We start from the raw sequence: 16640 nt of genomic DNA, 5'->3' as shown, positions 1-16640 counted from the left end.
GCCCGGGTATTGGTGCAGATCAAGAAGGCAGCTCAGCATTGAACCCCCGGGGAAAAGAGTGGCCACATGGACCAAAACCGGGGCAGTGCCTGCAAAGAGCCCGGGAAGGAGCTGCTGCTAAGGAAGGAAACAGAGGCAACACGAGGGGACACTGGGGACAAGTGAGAAAAGAACGTGTCCCCACTTCATCAATGAGGGGTCTGAGGGCAGAGGCTGCAGGAAGGTCGGTTGGCACATGGTTGGAAAGGCCATTCAGTTGCCACAACCACGAGGAGGATCGCGATTGACTCCACTTGCAGCAATAATGCTCGTGAGGTTTCCAGTGTCGGCATCAGAAGCCGCAAAGCCAACTGTAATTTTGTGAATGTTAAGAGAGTTGTTCAGCAAAGCTCCTTAGTAAAATTGCTTTAATAAAGCGAAAGGAATTATAACTCTTTGTGTTATGTGATGAGATGTATGTAAATGAGCATTTTAAATGTGGTTGAGGGGACATTTAGAGTTTATGTGTTTAAGTATGACTAAGAAATCACAGTCACTCAACAAACCCTGTCTTTGTAATAACCCCAAAACAAACTTTATTCCAGCCCTTGGCCAGCTGTAGTCCACCATATGCATACACCTGTGTGTACATGAGCAGGTGTATAGATCCCGAGTATACAGAGCCTGGCATCAAAAGCAGCTGGGAGGCTTCGGAGCTGATCTTGCATTTCGGGTCATGTTCTAGTTCAGCGACACGGATCCTGAACCCTTCCTTGCCCATCAGTTTCACATTAGACCCTCATTATAGTGACAGTTCATTTCCACTTGCAGCCGCAGAACTTTTATCTTCTTTGGTCTTCTGTGCTTGGTCGTGATTTTTTTATGGCAGACTTAATGCAAAATCTGGGTTATATACTTACCTCTTTGGAAAAGGTTAATTTAAAACATTTCAGTATTTTTGGTGGCTAATTTTGAGACTATTTGCAGTGCTTACCAACAGTTGGTCAATAGCCAGGCAAAATTCTAAAATGTAATTGTACTAGATTTGAAGAAAAAACCTTAAATATAGGAAGATTACCCTTTCTTTATTACTTTAAATTGTGATAAAATACACAAACATAAACTTTACCATCTTAATTTTTAAGTGTACAGTTCAGTAAAGTGCCCTCACATTGTGCAACCATCTCCAGAGCTCTTCATCTTGCAAAACTAAAACTCCATACCCATTAAACAAAAATTCCTCATTCCCTCCTATCCAGCCCCTGAAATCACCCTTCTACTCTCTGTCTCTATAAATTTGACTACTCCAGGTACCTTATCAAAATGGAATCATATAGTATTTGTCTTTTTATGACTAGCTTATTTCACTTAGTATAATATCCTCCAGTTTCATCTGTGTTGTAGCATGTGTCCGTATTTCCTTTTTTAAGGCTGAATGATATTCCATTGTATGCACATACCACATTCTGTTTACCCACTAATCTGCCAAGAGACAGTTGGGTTGCTTCCTCTTGGCTACTGTGAATAGTGCTGCTATGAACATGGATATATAAATATCTCTTTCAGACCCTGCTTTCAGTTATTTGGGGTATATTTCCAGACATGGAATTTCTGGATCATATGATAATTCTACATTTAATTTTTTGAGGAACCACCAAACTGTTTTCCACAGAAGCTGCACATTTTATATTGCCACCAACAGTGCACAAGGGTTTCGATCTCTCTGCACCCTTGCAAGCATATGTTATTTTCTGGGGGTTCGGATAGGTGCTCATCTGAATGGATGTGCAGTGGTATTTCAGTGTAGTCTTGATTTGCATTTCGCTAGTGACCAATGATGTTGAGCATCTTTCCATGTGCTTATTGGTCATTTGTATATCTTCTCTGGAGAAATGTCTTTTCAGGTCTGTTTTTTGCTGTTTTGTTGTTGTTAAGTTTTAGGAGTTATGTATTCTGGATATTAATCATTTACCAGATATGTGATTTGCAAATACTTTCTTCCATTCTGTGTTTTTGTTCCTTTTTGCTTTGTTTGGTGTCTACATCTTCTTTATTTTATGAACTTACAATGATAACAGACAGTAGTTTGTTTCTTTTAATTCTTAACTGGAAAAATTAAAAGCCGTGTCTGATCCCAATTTATCGAAAGAGAGAGAAAAAGTATTTTTTCTCATGATCACCACTCCTTTTGCTTCATTATTAACATTTCACAAATTATAGTCCCATAGAACATATGCCTTTGTTCACAGCTGGTTTTGAAAATTTATAGGAGAGTAACTTTCTGTAAGAATGCTGGGGAAAAACTAGGACCCTGCCTTGTTCTGGGAGGAAATCATGCATTCCATTCCCCCGCAACTCTGTGAGATTTGTGCTGCCACAGGGTGAGCTTTCTGGAAAAAACAAAATTTCAGGTAGAAAGAACCACTAAGGGTCCTGTAGGCCATGATTCTAGAAGATCACGTCTAAATAAAACTGACACACAGGAATCTCGTCTTGATCTGAAATCTATCTAGGGGAGATTCTGGAAAACTTTCTCATTGTCTAACACCTGTGTCGATAAATCCCCCCTCCTACGCAGCCTAAGCTCCTCTTACAATATAATAACAACTGTATAATACCTGGGATTTACATAGTGCCTTTCTTCCTAAGTCCTGTCATTAAATCCTTCTAATGTTTCCATGAGGTGAGGATGAGTAAATATTACTATTTAAACTTAATCACCCCCTGCCTTAATTCCTTTCTCTATAAAAATAGAATAATAGCAATATTTACTCAAGTTATTTCTTACCCTTTTTATAGAGAAAGGAATTAAGATGGGGTGATTAAGTGCATTTTCCTAGGTTCATAAATGAGGCAAGAGCAGGTGCAGGGGTGCAGGAGGGAAGGAAGCACCCGAGGGAGATGTCACCCATGGGTGGCAGGACCAGCCCTCCACCTGGATGGCTCCATGGCCCTGATAGCTTAGGTGTCACTCTGAACTTCTCCACAAAGTGGACATCGCCAGGGTCATTGTCACAATGTTGGCTTTTTGCAGTCCCATGGGGCCCCATACACAGAAGGGTCCCACTCTTGACATAATGTTCTCCCGGCACCATTTTGAAATTCTTAATGAACATTGAACAAGGGACCCCATATTCTCATTGTGTACTGGGCTTCACAAATTATTCAGCCTGTGCATAGTATAACCTATTTAAGGTCGTGTTGATCAGAGGAGATGAGGAGGGGGAAGGGCATCCAGCAGGTGTGCCCAGGGACAAAGGTAGCAGGGGCGTGAAAGGCAGACAGCACGGCTGGAGCCAGCAGGTAAGAATTCAGGGGAACAAGGGATCATCAGTATGGTGAAAGGAGCTTTAAACCTAAGGCCTAACTTGACACAAAATGGAAATAGGGAAGGAATTTCATAAGCAGAGAGACTATGAAGCGACAGAAAAGAGGAACATTATCAGTGCCATTTCAGACTAGAGGAGATCATTTTAAATGATTGATATTTAACAGGCCAGGAAGATGTCAGTTGACCAATTAAGTTCATCAAGGTCATGGTTAAAGGGACTAGAAAATGTATATGGTTACCTTGTGTATAGTCCATCCTCATCCTAAGACTCTGCACTTATGACCTCACCTACTCACTAAAATTTATTTGTAACCCTAAAATCAGTGCTCTGGATACTTTTGCAGTCTTTACCAGACACAGACAGATCAGTGAAAAGTGCCTGCTACCCAATGTGCACCTTCCTGGCCTGTGTCAAACATGGTGACTGTGCTGTCTTGGTTCAGCTTTCATGTTGTAAGTCATCCTTTTCAAGATCTATTTCCTGCTTTTTTTTTTTTTTTTTTTTTTTGCATTTTTGTTTGTTTGGTTTTTGTTGGTGATTTTGCTATTAGATGGCCTCTAAGCATAGAGCCCAAGCACCATCTCTAGCATTCCTAAGTGCAAGAAAGCTGTGATGTGGCCCTACAGAGAAAATATTAATATGTGTGTTAGAGAAGCGTCCTTTGGGCATGAGCTAGAGTGCTGTTGGCCATGAGTTGGATGTTAAGCAGTCAGCAATATACATTAAGTAAGTTGTCTTGAAACAGAAACTCACATAAAATACACATATGTACTGATCATCTGATGGAAAACTTGTGCCCAGCATCTTGTGATAACCTGACCCTGTAATACTGTAGGAAGCAATGGCTCAGTAGTTGCTGAATCAGTGTTTGCAGTGGCTTTATAGGACATAAATACCTCAAATATCGAGACTCAATGGTGAATGTACGTAACCCACGGGGAATGTAGGCTCAAAGGGAAATGACTCAAAGGAACAGCCAAAAATGGAAGGCGTGAGTGATGGAGCGTCTCTGTTTGATTGGCAAATTCCAGAACCTTTAAGCTGGATGATGTCTTGTACCTAGCCCAACCCCCTTACGTATGCAATTCTTTATGAAGCATTTCCTGAAGGCTAGAACAATCTGTATAATAATTGGAAAGCCAGGTCTAGCTCCCATCATATTGCTTCATTTTGAGACCTTCCCCCCCACACACATTTTAGTACTTTTGAAATCAGGAGGCATCTTATACTTGATTTATATATTTTAAACAAACAAAACCTGTTCTCCAAAAAGCTGTTACTAAATCTTTGACAGGCCTTCCAATCTACGGGTCAGCAAACTTTTCTGTCATGGGCCACACACTGCTGTAGGGTTTTGGGGCCAAACGATCTTCGTTACAGCTCCTCAACTGTGCCATTGTAGCGTGAAAGCAGTAATAGATAACGCATCAATGATTGACTGTGGCGTGTTCCCGTTAAACCATTTCATATAATTTTAACATGTCACTAAATACTATCCTTTTGACTTTTTTTGCAACCATTAAAAAGTTTAAAAAACATACAAAATCGAAAAAACTTATAAAAACATTCAGCCAGATTTGGCCTGCAGGCCATAGGTTGCTGACCTGTTTGATTTAATGATATCATAGAATCAAGGAAGAAAAACAGGCCTTGTTCTATTGACTTGAGACACCTTGGTTTCAGTCATTCCTACATAAGGCTGTTTCTGCCACAGGGGTCTGTGCTTTTTTAGTTTTTCAGAAATTGAAATAAGGACTTAACTGCCTAATCTAGCTGGATTTAACCTGATATTTAAGTTGGTAACATATAAACATAAGTTGGTCTGGATTTTTAATTTGCTCAGTGTAGCGTACATTTGCAAAAAAGGTCTAGGAAATATTGAAAACAAAATTAGGAAAAGTTCATACTTCTATATACAGTAACATGCCGATGCATCTCAAACACAACCCTTTCATTAGATTTCCTTTGTTCGGCAGTGTTCTAATTATCCCTTTATCTTTAAGCCCTACTTTCTTCTTTTCCATTGTGTCATTTTTCTTTGTGTTTTTCACATGTACAATAGACCTGATTCACAAGAAGGCAGAACTGTGATCTAGAACGAGACTTGTAATACAAGGAAACTTAAACATGATGGAAATTAAATAAAACAAGACAAATTAGAAGGAAATTGAGCCCATCTTGCTTAACATAGCATCCAAACAACATATGTTGAGGATTTACCATCCATCACTGACCAGAGAGCAATGATTGGTGTGGAATTTGTTATAAAAGTGGTGATGAAGAACAAAGTCAAACACAATCTCAGATAACAGATGTGCTAAGGGATGGGGGCTGGTATGAGTTTTCAGAAATGCCCTGGGGTTTTCATGAGACACTGAACGGCACTTTCCCCCCAGCAGCCACTCGTTCCTGGGCAGGCAACTGGTCGGACCCACACTGCCCAAGCCCACACGGCCTGGTCCCTGGAGCAGCCCTGGGAGGCTGCCTGGGACAAGCCCGCTCCATCACTGCGTCGGTCAGCTGGGCCTGTGGACACAGGGCTGGAGGTGCCCACATCCTGACCTGCAGCCCTGGCTCTGGCCACCCTCACAGGGGTCCCCTCACCTGGAATTTTCAGACATAGCTCCCATGAGATGGGGGGCAAGCAGTCCTGTGGAGTCTCGTCTCCTGCTGCCGGGACACACTGGAACCCAGATGCCTCCTCCCCACTGTGTGCTGACCCTCAGCAGAGGCGGGCAGTCCCTTAAAACGGGAAATCAACAAACCGTTCCCTTTCCAGATGGTGGCTTTGCAGGGAGAGGTACATCAGAGCCCCCAGATGTCCCACTAAGGTCCCCAAATGCCTCTTACATGCCTAGCATTTAGCTGAGGCACTGAGCATGCTCATCTCTTGGTCAGATCTAGGGAAGCCTTCAGGACTCCACTCAACTCACCCTCTAAGAGAACCCGCCAGGAACACTCAGCTGAGTAGTGGCACTTTGGAGCCTGGGGTTTTGGAAGGAAATCTACAAATGGTAGTGTGACCTTGCATGTGACGAAGTGGGTGGGGCAGGGGCTTTTGTTACCATGCCACATTTTGCTGTGACAACCAGCCAGAGAAATACAGTGCCACATGGCCACAGGATGCCCACCTGTGCACACGCAAGCGGCTTCCCTGCCAGCCTGCACTGGGGCGAGCTTAGGGGTTTTGAGCCTGTTGGGAATTTTTTTTTAATTGTTTATTTTTATTGTGGAATATACATAACATACAATTTACCATTTTAACCATATTTAAGTGCACAATTCAGTGCTGTTAAGTACGTTCACATTGGTGTATGCAACCATCACTGTCTACCACCCCAAACAGAAACTCTGTACCCATTGAACCCTGACTGCCTGTTCCCGCTGCCCCCGCTCCTGGTGAGCACCGTTCCACTTTCTGTCTCTGTGAACTCGGCTACTCTAGGTGCCTCACACAAGTAGAGTCGTATAGTATTTGTCGTTTTGCTCATCTCACTCAGCATAACGTTTCGAGGTTCATCCGTGTTTTAGCATGTATCAGAATTTCATTTTTTTGAGGCTGAATATTATTCCTCTGTGTGTGTGTGTGTGTGTGTGTATACCACATGTTGTTCATCCATTCATTTCCTATGGACATGTGAGTTGTTTCCACCTTTTGGCTGTTGTGAATAGTGCTGCTGTGAACACTGGTGTACAAGTACCTGTTCAAGCCCCTCATTTCAAATCTTAGGGTATATATCTGATAGCAGAATGCTGTATTATATGGTAATTCTATGGTTAACGTTTTTCAGGAACTGTCATACCGTCTCCTATAGGACTGCACCATTTTACATTCCCACCAACAGTGCACAAGGGTTCCAGTTTCTCTACATTTCTTACCGACACTTGTTTTCCTTTTTTTTTTTTTTTCTGGTTTTTTTTTTTTGAGCTAATAGCTATCCTAATGGGTGTGAAGTGTTACATCAGAGTCCAGAGTGCTAACCGTTCTGCTATGGAACCTTCTTGAAGTGCTGTCTCATTGTGGTTTTGGTTTTGATGTGCATCTCTCTAATGACTAGTGATGTGAAACATCTTTTCATGTGTTTATTAGCCATTTGTGTATCTTCTTTGGAGAAATGGCTATTCAAGTCCTTCATCCATTTTTTAAAATGTTTGTCTTTTGTTGTTGAGCTGTAGGAGTTTTTTAAAATATATATATTCTGGATATTAACCCCTTATCTGATATGACTTGAAAACATTTTCTCCATTTCTGTGGGTTGCCTTTTCACTCTCTTGGTAGTGTCTTTTGATGCCCAGAAGTTTTTAGTTTGGATGTAGTCATATTTATTTATTTTTTCTTTTATTGCCCGTGCTTTTGGTGTCATATACAAGAATAAACCTGTTTTGTTTTGAATGAAGGCCAAACTCCTTATGTAATCACTGCAGGTCATTTTCCAAAGTTCACGAGGCTATTTTTGGAATACCTGGACTAAATACTCGCTAGCCGTTTGTGACCCGCGCAACTATTGGCGTTAGGATATTTACAGTTGAATGCATGTATCTTTTGCCCTCAACCCATTCATAGAGCTGGCTAAAATTCTGATCTTTGAAAATAAAGCTGCTAACTTTCCCCCCGTGCTCATTTCGGGCAAAAGCTTGATCCTAATTAGGTGAACCTTCTGGAGTCAGCAGATAATGTATGAGAAATGAGCACGCCATTGAAATCAGTGGGACCTAGTTCAGAGAGGCTGCTAGGGTTCAGGCTGTGTCACCACTTAAGCGACTGTGTAACCTCAGAGAAGCAGCAGCAGCCCCAGAGGGGTGGCAGGAGGGAGACCCGCCCTGCAAGACATTCTAAGAAGCTGTCGCTTGCCGTGAGAGCAGGGCATGGGGAGTAGGGAAGAGGCACAGAGAGGGCCCAATAGCCTCATCGTGGGGACGAGCCAAGTGCCATCAGTCGCTCTGTGACCTTGCCAGGCTCCTCTGCCACCCTGACAGCTGTGGCCCATCAGGCTGGAAGAATCACGCTGCTCAACTGCCGTGATCCCGACAGATGCATTCTGCACAGAAGGAAAAGTCAGTGCACAAGTCTCTGATTCCTAATAACGCGGGCCTGTTACTGCGGATTATAATTAGGGTTCTTGCCTCTGCCATCCAGCCGGGTAAGGCCAGTGGGCATCAGCGCTGAGGCCCGGCCAGGCCGTTTGAGGAAGGCTTGCCTGCTGCCTAGCTAACGGGAGGGCTGCTGTCTCCCATGGCCGTGACCACCCTCCTCACTGCTGCCCCAGGGCCTCTCAGCACAGCAAGCAGTAACCGGGGCTCCTCGCCCTGCCCTGCGGCACGGCATGGCGTGCGTAGGAAATCACATTAAAACCCAGCAGACATAAGTGAAACGCAACTGGAATCCCAGAGAAAGATGGAAAGGGGTCAGCTTCATGGATGGAGTTTCGCGTTATTTTACTTGGTGCCACTAACATGAAGATGCTCATTTCAATCACCTAGTTCTTGTTTTGGTTCATAGATTAAAACAGGCAACAAGCTGTCCTAAAAAAAAAAAGTAAAAAGCACCGTTGAAGTAAGTTATTCCTGAGCACTGGGAGTCTGGAATAACTCAGAGAAACCCAGAAGCAAGAACGCGGGCGACAGTAGCTTTGCGTCCCTATAGCCCTTAGGGCTGCGGCAGCGCCAAGGGGCCTGTCCAGGTGTGGGTGCTCCCAGCTGTGGGGACCGGGGATAGCCGGGCTCCCGCCTCCAGGAGCGGCCCATGAATATGAAAAGTTAAAACGATGAGATATAAACAGCAGGGTAAAAGCAGAAGTGGTGTTACCTGACTCCAAGGCTAACTGCCAAGTAAATTAGACAAAAGTGTCCCCTGTGAGGTCAGAGGAGAGGCAGGATTCTTTCTGGCAGGGCCCGGGGAAGAGCTGGAAACAGCCCACCCGATGCTCACATCATCTGGAAAGAGTGACGTTAAAAACTCCATGCCAAGTGAGTGTCCGAGGAAGGTGCTCGATTGTCCCCCAGAGAGCCGTCCACAGTCATCCCAAACTGACTGACTTTCAAAGGTCGTCTTTCCCCACTGTTCTGAGTAAATCACCAGCTCTGCCCCCGCGCCGAGACTGGGGCCGAGACCGCGGCTCTGTACCGGGGCAGCAGATCCTGCACCGAGTGGGGCTTGGGGATGGCATCGTGAGGACACGTGTGTGCCTTGTACCTCCTGTACCCTTGTTTGCTGGCTGCTCTAGGCTCATGAGGGCCACGTCTGCTGTAACTTAGCGTGCGCCAGTGCGTCATGCCAGGGTGGTACCCAGGAGATGCTTGTGCAGGTGCACAGGGGGCTGTTAGATGCTTCGCCATAGACAGCAGTATGGCTCACGAACCATCGTCCGTTCCGGCCGGTCAGCATCCTTGGTGACCCAGTTGTTTGATATGCGACTCTCGTCCGTCTCTCATGGCCTTGTCCCCACCACTCAGGGTCTGACCTCCTGTAGCACCCCACTTCATGAGTCTGGTTCTTTCCAGTAGGGATGGTGGCCCATGCTGTGGCTCTGCCCTCTCTTCATCACCTGCTCAGGGCCAGGCATCTGTGGGTCCTGCCCTGAGGGCCCACTGGCTGTAGCAGGTGAGGGCTCTGCAGGTCCGTGAGCGCTTGGGGGCAGCTCAGACCAGACCAGCTCATGGTCTCACCTAGTGGCTGGGACCACCTGGCTTCCATTCTGATGGCTGATCCCTGACCTTACCAGCTGCTGTCATGGCCCACAGTTGAGGTCTGCAGCCCTGTGCCAGGGCAGGGTGGCTTCTATGGCAGCCAACACCTTCTGCTGAGGCCCGCTGAACACCCGGCCCCATGGCATGCTAGCTGCCCCAACAAAGGGTGAGCCTTTTCCTGGGCTTGGTTGCTGGTGACCATCCTCCCCTCGCCAGGTGATATCGTGCTCACAGAGTCAAAGGCTCAGCCCCTGGCTGTCAGGCCAACCCCATGTGCTGGCTGTGACACCAGGCCCACATCTGCAGGAAGGTCCCCACCCCTCTGCGGTGCAAACACAAGCCCTGCATATCAGCTCATGGCTGGGAATGAGCTGCTTTCTCGTCTGTAGAACATGGGACAGAGGTGGGTGGTTAATATGCATGGGTAGCGAGTAGTGTCTGGGACACCTGTCCCCAGCCAACCTGTGAGGAAAAACAGCCGAGCCCCTGGCCTCTGTCCATCCTGGTCTGTTCTCTCAGCATCTCTTAGGGGATGCTCAGTGCTGAGGACACGTTTCTGCAGGTGTTGCAGGTGTAGGGACAGAGGCACCCAGAAGGCCTGGGTCCTCTCCCCGGTAACAGGCTCACAGGGGTGCTGGGCTGCGTGCTGCCTTGTGCAGGGCCTGACTTACTCTGTTCTTTGTCTCTTAACGCATGTTAGCACGTGTCAGCGTTACCTGTGTGCAAAGATGAACCCTTCCATGGCCCGGGCCCTGCTGTGTAACATGATGGCCATGCAGCTCACTTCCTGCAGGAGGCCGTGTGCTGAGCCTGTCTTCTCTGAGAGCCCCTTCTCTCGAACAGCACCTCCTACTCTCTCTTCCCGCCTGGCACGGGCAGCCCTGACTGTGTGTGTTGTCTGTGCTCAGTAGGGAGTATGCAGATGCCCCGAGAGCAGGCTTTGCTGTGTCGCTGCGGTTTCCGCAGTGCCCGGCTCAGAGCAGGTGCTCGGTGGCTTGGATGGATGGATGAGGATGACTCGTGGATCGAGAACCCTGGCCCTCCCCACACCCCCTGTGGCCTGAGGACAGGGAACCTTTATCCCTGGACAGGAACAAGGCTCAACTCTAGAAGTTGTGGCCACCAGGCAGAGTCATCCTAGTGGCGGTTTATATTGCCTAGAAACTGAGATGTCTCGCCTCGGGTTACAATTTTTTCATAGGAAAAAAAAATCTGCACAGGCCTGCAGGCAGCCACATGGAGCGACTGCGGGGGGTCAGGGTGCACTTGGTCCCGAGCACCTCCGCGGGTGCGCAGGGCTGTGCCTGCCCGGTGGAAGAGCGTGGTGCCCGGCAGGCGGCACCACACCTGGGGCCACACCCAGGGTAGCTTTAGCTTCGACAGCCACTGGCCTGCCGTGTAAGAAAAGACCTTAATAGAAATGGGAGAGCATGTTTCTTAATACCATTCCTGGAAAGGCAAAAACAAGGTTCTCCCATTCCTCATTTTGTCAAAGGGGGACCTGAGGGCCAAGTTCCACAGAGCAGGTTTTGCAAACTGCGTCCCATAGAGGAAGATGGCGTTTTATGGTGGAAGGAGTTTGGGAAGGACAGAATTAAGGAGGTTTTGCTACAGCAGTACTTCTCAACACCTTGAAGAAGTATTGACATCTGTTTGGCACTTGCTCCATGTGGGTGAAGTTTAAAGCACTTTCCTGGGTCACTCATTCCGTCCTCTGAAACAACGCAGAGGCTCACAGGCTCTTATCCCCACTGAACAGATGAGGAAACTGAAGCATAGCTTTTACAAAGTGAGCATGCCTGTGTGCCCAGAGGATGGTGCTGTGTGCTGTTTCTCAGCGTCCTTGACCCCATCATCCTGTGGGTACAGAGCAGCTATTAAATCTCACAGTCCTTAGAACCTGCTTTGGGGAATATCAACCTGCAGGCTGGGCGCATAACACAGGCACCGACAGAAGCAATCTCGCCGGATTCACTGTACTAAGAGTATAGTGTTATTTTACGGCAGCTAATGTTAATATTGTCTGCTGCAAATGCAGTGGGAAGTGACAAAAGTCATTTTTCCCATAGTGGGGTTTGGAATTAAGAAAAATTAGAGTGCATTTTTCCTGCTTTGAAATCGTGTTCCCTGTAAATGGAATAGCAATCAGTAATGCTGCACGGCATTCATGTTTTTTTTGTTTGTGTGTTTTTTTAACTTAACAGAATTGGGAGTTCAGGTCCAGGGGGTAGGAAAGGTTCTTGGGTCACGGAGTAGGGAAAATGGGCTGGAGGGACAGCCCAGAACTTGGCCTTGCTGCTTTCATGCTCTCAAACCAGCCTGAAAGAGAAAGCAGCTGAGGAGCCTCAGTCTGGCCCCCAGCAGGGCAGGAAGGAGGGAAGGAGGTGGGGGCTGCAGGGGAAAGCACTGGCCACCTCTCGGCTGCTCCTCGCCCTCCTGGGCATCTGCCATGTGGACACCCTGAGCGGCCAGTAGCCGCCGTGCAAAGAGACACAGCAATTCACACATGTAGACCAGTTCAGCAACCCAGGCACTGTAAACATTGTTACCGTCCCTCTTGCCTCTGAGCGTTCAACCACCACACAGCTCGGGCTGAATCTGTTTTGCACAACAGGCATATTCCCTGACAGGTGACGCGAACACCTTTCTTCCGCCCCCAAGACAGAGCACTTAGCTAGATGAATTAAGACACAGCTTCCTGGCGGGTTTCCTGAATGTGACTCTTTGAGTTCACACCAGAGTTAGGACGCGAGGGGTCCAGGGACGGAAGTGAGGCCCCCATGTCATGGCCCCTCTCTCTGTGTCTGTGTGTTGCAGCTGGTGAGTGACTTGTTGGAATTTTGCTTCTACACCTTCCGAGAGTCCCAGGCGCTGAAGGTGGAGTTCCCCGCCATGCTGGTGGAGATCATCAGCGACCAGCTGCCCAAGGTGGAATCCGGGAACGCCAAGCCCCTGTACTTTCACAGGAAGTGACAGAAGACGTCTTGCCAGAAGAACTTTGCCTTAAGTTTCCCTGTGTTATTCCACACCCACGAAGGACCCAAGAAATCAGATTTTTAACATGTGATGGTTGATTCCCACTTGTTCAGCGGTTTCTCAAGTTTAAAATCACGTCAGGGGTTTGGAGCCGGGAAAGCTGTCTCGTCACGTGGAGCAGTCAGAAAGGATTCTTCCCTCTCCACTCCCCAATGCTTAGAAACATGTTCCTGTTCCTCTGGATGAAAAGCCATATCTAGTCAATAACTCTCTGATTTTGATATTTTAACAGATGGAAGTTTTAACTATGCCATGTAGTTTCTGGTATCGTTCGCTTGTTTTAAAAGGGTTCAAGGACTAACAAACTTTTTAAAGCTTACCCTTGGTTTGCACATAAAACGTATAGTCAATATGGGGCATTAATATTCTTTTGTTATTTAAAAAAAAAAACCACAAAAAAAGAAAAAAAGATTCCTGTTGTGTAATAACAGAACACGTGGCGTGGGACAGCGGCCTCCTCCGGGGCTCTAGTTCGCCCATGACTTCTGCATCACTGGTATACACACTCGTTAGCGTCCATTTATTATTTAATTAGAATGGATAAGATGTTAAAACAAAATGCCTTGGTTTCGATTTCTAGTATCTATTGTGTTGGCTTTACAAATAATTTTTTGCAGTCTTTTGCTGTGCTGTACATTACTGTATGTATAAATTGTGAAGGACCTGAAATAAGATATAAGGAACTTTTGTAAATGAGACACATACAAAAAAAAAAAAAAAACTTTAATGGTTAATAGGATGAATGGGAAAGTATTTTTGAAAGAATTCTATTTTGCTGGAGACTATTTAAGTACTATCTTTGTCTAAACAAGGTAAAAAAAAATTTTTTTTTTTTGTAAAGTGAAATGTTCTGCATGCATAATGACCCGTTTACAGTGTATTTAAGAAAGGGAAAGCTGTGCCTTTTTTAGCTTCATATCTAATTTACCATTTTACAGTCTCTGTTGTAAATAACCACACTTAAACCTCTTTGGTTGTCTTTAAGCTTTTCTACTTTTTCTGTACTTTCTGTTTTGTTCTTGGTCTCCTGCCTGGGGCGTCTGTGGGACGGGAGCACCACAGTTGCTGCTTCGTCCTGCTCCGGGGAAATGACAAGCTGCAGGGTGTCTGCAGCTCCCTGAAGGTGTCATTGGATGCCACACGTGAGAGAGGAGGTCCTGGGAGTGCTGCAGCTTTAGCAAAGCTGCCTGTTTCCCCTTTTCCCTCCAGAAGCAGACTCGGCTCTGGGAGAGTGGGACCCGGAACTCGCCAACTCAGCACATTCTCCTCCCATTTTAGAAAAGGCAGATTTTCGCCTGTGGCAAAAAAAAAAAAAAAAAAAAAAATTCCACACTACTCTCTCTGTCAAAGGTCAGCTCTTTCCTTCCGATCTCGGAGAGGGGTTCTGCACCCCTGGAAGCTGGCCGTGGGAACACGTGTGTCATGGCAGGATGCTCTGGGACGATCCGTCTTGGCGAGGTTCACTCCGAATCGCGTGGAGACCAGGAGCTAGAGGGTTTTTAGATTTTTAAAAGGTAGGTTTTAAATATAAATTTTATACATAAACAGTTTTGGAGGAAAAAAAAAACTACAGATCATATAAGCAAGACAGTGGCACTAAAATTTTTAATTCATTAATCTGTTCGGCACTAATGCAATTTAGGGCTTTTCTCTTACCCCAAATCAAAACCATATATATCTATCTTTGGGGAAACTAATAACAATATGATTGCACTAAATAAACTACTTTGAATAGAGGCCAAATTAACCTTTTAAAAGTGGTGATAATCATCAAGTACTCAGTGAAATCGTATTATTTTCCCAAACCTAAAAACTGTAGCTGGAGAAGCCCAAGGCCAGGAGAAGGTAGCCATCAGATCAACACTTTTTCCAGGGTTCACCATGCAGGCAACATTACCTTGTCTTTCAGAAGACACCTGCCTTATGCAAGGGGAAACCTGTGAAAGCTGCACTCAGAGGGAGGAGTTTTTTCTTACATAATTTGCAATTTCAGGAATTTAATTTATAGGCAGATCTTTAAATACAGTCAACTTACATGCACAGCAATATGAAAGCCACACTTTGAAGGTGATAAATACACAGCATGCAGACTGGGAGTTTCTGGAAAAGAAATGGCTTGCAACAGCAGCTTTTTAGTTCAGACTTACTTTTTTATAAAATTGGAATTCTGACTTAACCAGGTTGGGATGGAGACGGTCTGCATCAGCTTTTTGTATTAACAAAGTTACTGGCTCTCCGTGTGTCTCCTGGTAACTTTGCTTGATTAAACAGCAAAGCCATATTCTAAATTCACTGTTGAATGCCTGTCCCAGTCCAAACTGTCTGTCTGCTCTTATTTTTGTACCATATTGCTCTTAAAAAAAAAATCTTGGTTTGGTACAATTCATAATTCACCAAAACTTCATATAATTAAAAAAACACTAAATTAGTTCAAAATGAAGCAATTTATATCTTTATGCAAAAACATATGTCTGTCTTTGCAAAGGACTGTAAGCAAATTACAATAAATCCTTTACTTTAATCACCTGTTGTTTTGGAGACAGTTCATTTGAAAGTCTAGCGGTACACCTGGATTTTGTGCCCTTCTAAATCTTCACATGCGCTTCTGCCTACATCCAAGATGGAGTAACAGTGGGTTTTTTTTTTTTTTTTCCCTCCCCTGTTAGGAAGAAGCCTGTGTTAGCCACGTTAATTCTGCTCTTTTGGGACTGATTCGATACCTTGTCTCTAATACTATTTCTAATATTTGGCTCACCAAAATTTAACAATTTAATAAGAATAACTTGCTACCATGTAGCTGCTAAACATCATATGTACATTGCCTCATTTATCTTCACAACCGCACGAAAACATGTTCATTCTGCAGATTGAGACTCATGTCCCCGGAGCCCCATCTTGCCCCAAGGCTCTTCGTCTGCGTGGTCTCGTCCTCTCACCCCCATGTCCCTTGGGCTGCCAGGAGGCTCAGATCCCCACTGGCTGCGACAAAGCTTCTCACACTCCTCCCAGGCCTCTCCCCCGGACTCCACTCATTCATAGGGACCACGGGAGAGCAGTATGCAATTGCCAGCTCGTTTTTAAGTAGAAAACATTGATTTCCCACAAGATAAATTCAAGTACAGCACATGTTTAATGTTTCATTTAACTGGTGATTGTTCAAATTATTTGCTTTCAGAAAGAGAAGGCTATTGGATAGTTCAACGAATCCAACTTTAACACAATAGAGATATTTCTGGAACCCAGCATAGCCATTGAACACAAGGTAGAGAGTTGTAGGCACTTTTTTTTTTTTTTTTTGTAAAACATCTATAAATGAAAGCAATTTTGTATTTAAAAATTTAAGAAATTTGCCCTGCCAGGGAGCAGGGCTTTTCACAGAGAGCCCCTCACTGGAGACAAAAGCCATCTTGGGCTGTGAGCACGCTGAGGTTGGCGGGAGGCCCCTACCAGGGTGCACCCTTGGCTAACGTGGGTGCCCTTTCTGAATTGAACAGGCTGGTTCTTGGGTCAAGCATGACTTTATTTCTAAGAATTTCTTCTAAGAATGTTCTCAGGCCCAAAGAATTCAGCTACACATTTAGGAATCATTAGCTAAGAACTAAGTCT

General features: G+C 45.3%; 1 protein-coding gene across 4 annotated transcripts in view; it reads left to right on the top strand.

Moving 5' to 3' along the window:
• NR3C2 (nuclear receptor subfamily 3 group C member 2) overlaps positions 1 to 15558 on the top strand; it is a 317980-nt gene extending 302422 nt beyond the window's left edge. For 3 of the 4 annotated variants that reach the window (XM_069493155.1, XM_069493154.1, XM_069493151.1), the window contains one exon: positions 12816 to 15558. In XM_069493155.1, coding sequence (XP_069349256.1) covers positions 12816 to 12971 — 156 coding nt within the window. In that variant the 3' untranslated portion in view covers positions 12972 to 15558. The remainder of the gene's footprint in view (positions 1 to 12815) is intronic. The other variant, XM_069493152.1, reaches the window with a different exon arrangement.
• The last annotated feature ends 1082 nt before the right edge of the window (positions 15559 to 16640 follow it).

This window comes from Eulemur rufifrons, chromosome 18 (assembly GCF_041146395.1).
Source record: "Eulemur rufifrons isolate Redbay chromosome 18, OSU_ERuf_1, whole genome shotgun sequence".
NCBI classification, from domain to species: Eukaryota; Metazoa; Chordata; class Mammalia; order Primates; family Lemuridae; genus Eulemur; species Eulemur rufifrons.
The sequence above is the reverse complement of the archived record's forward strand: the minus strand, read 5'-3'. Positions and strand labels throughout refer to the sequence as shown.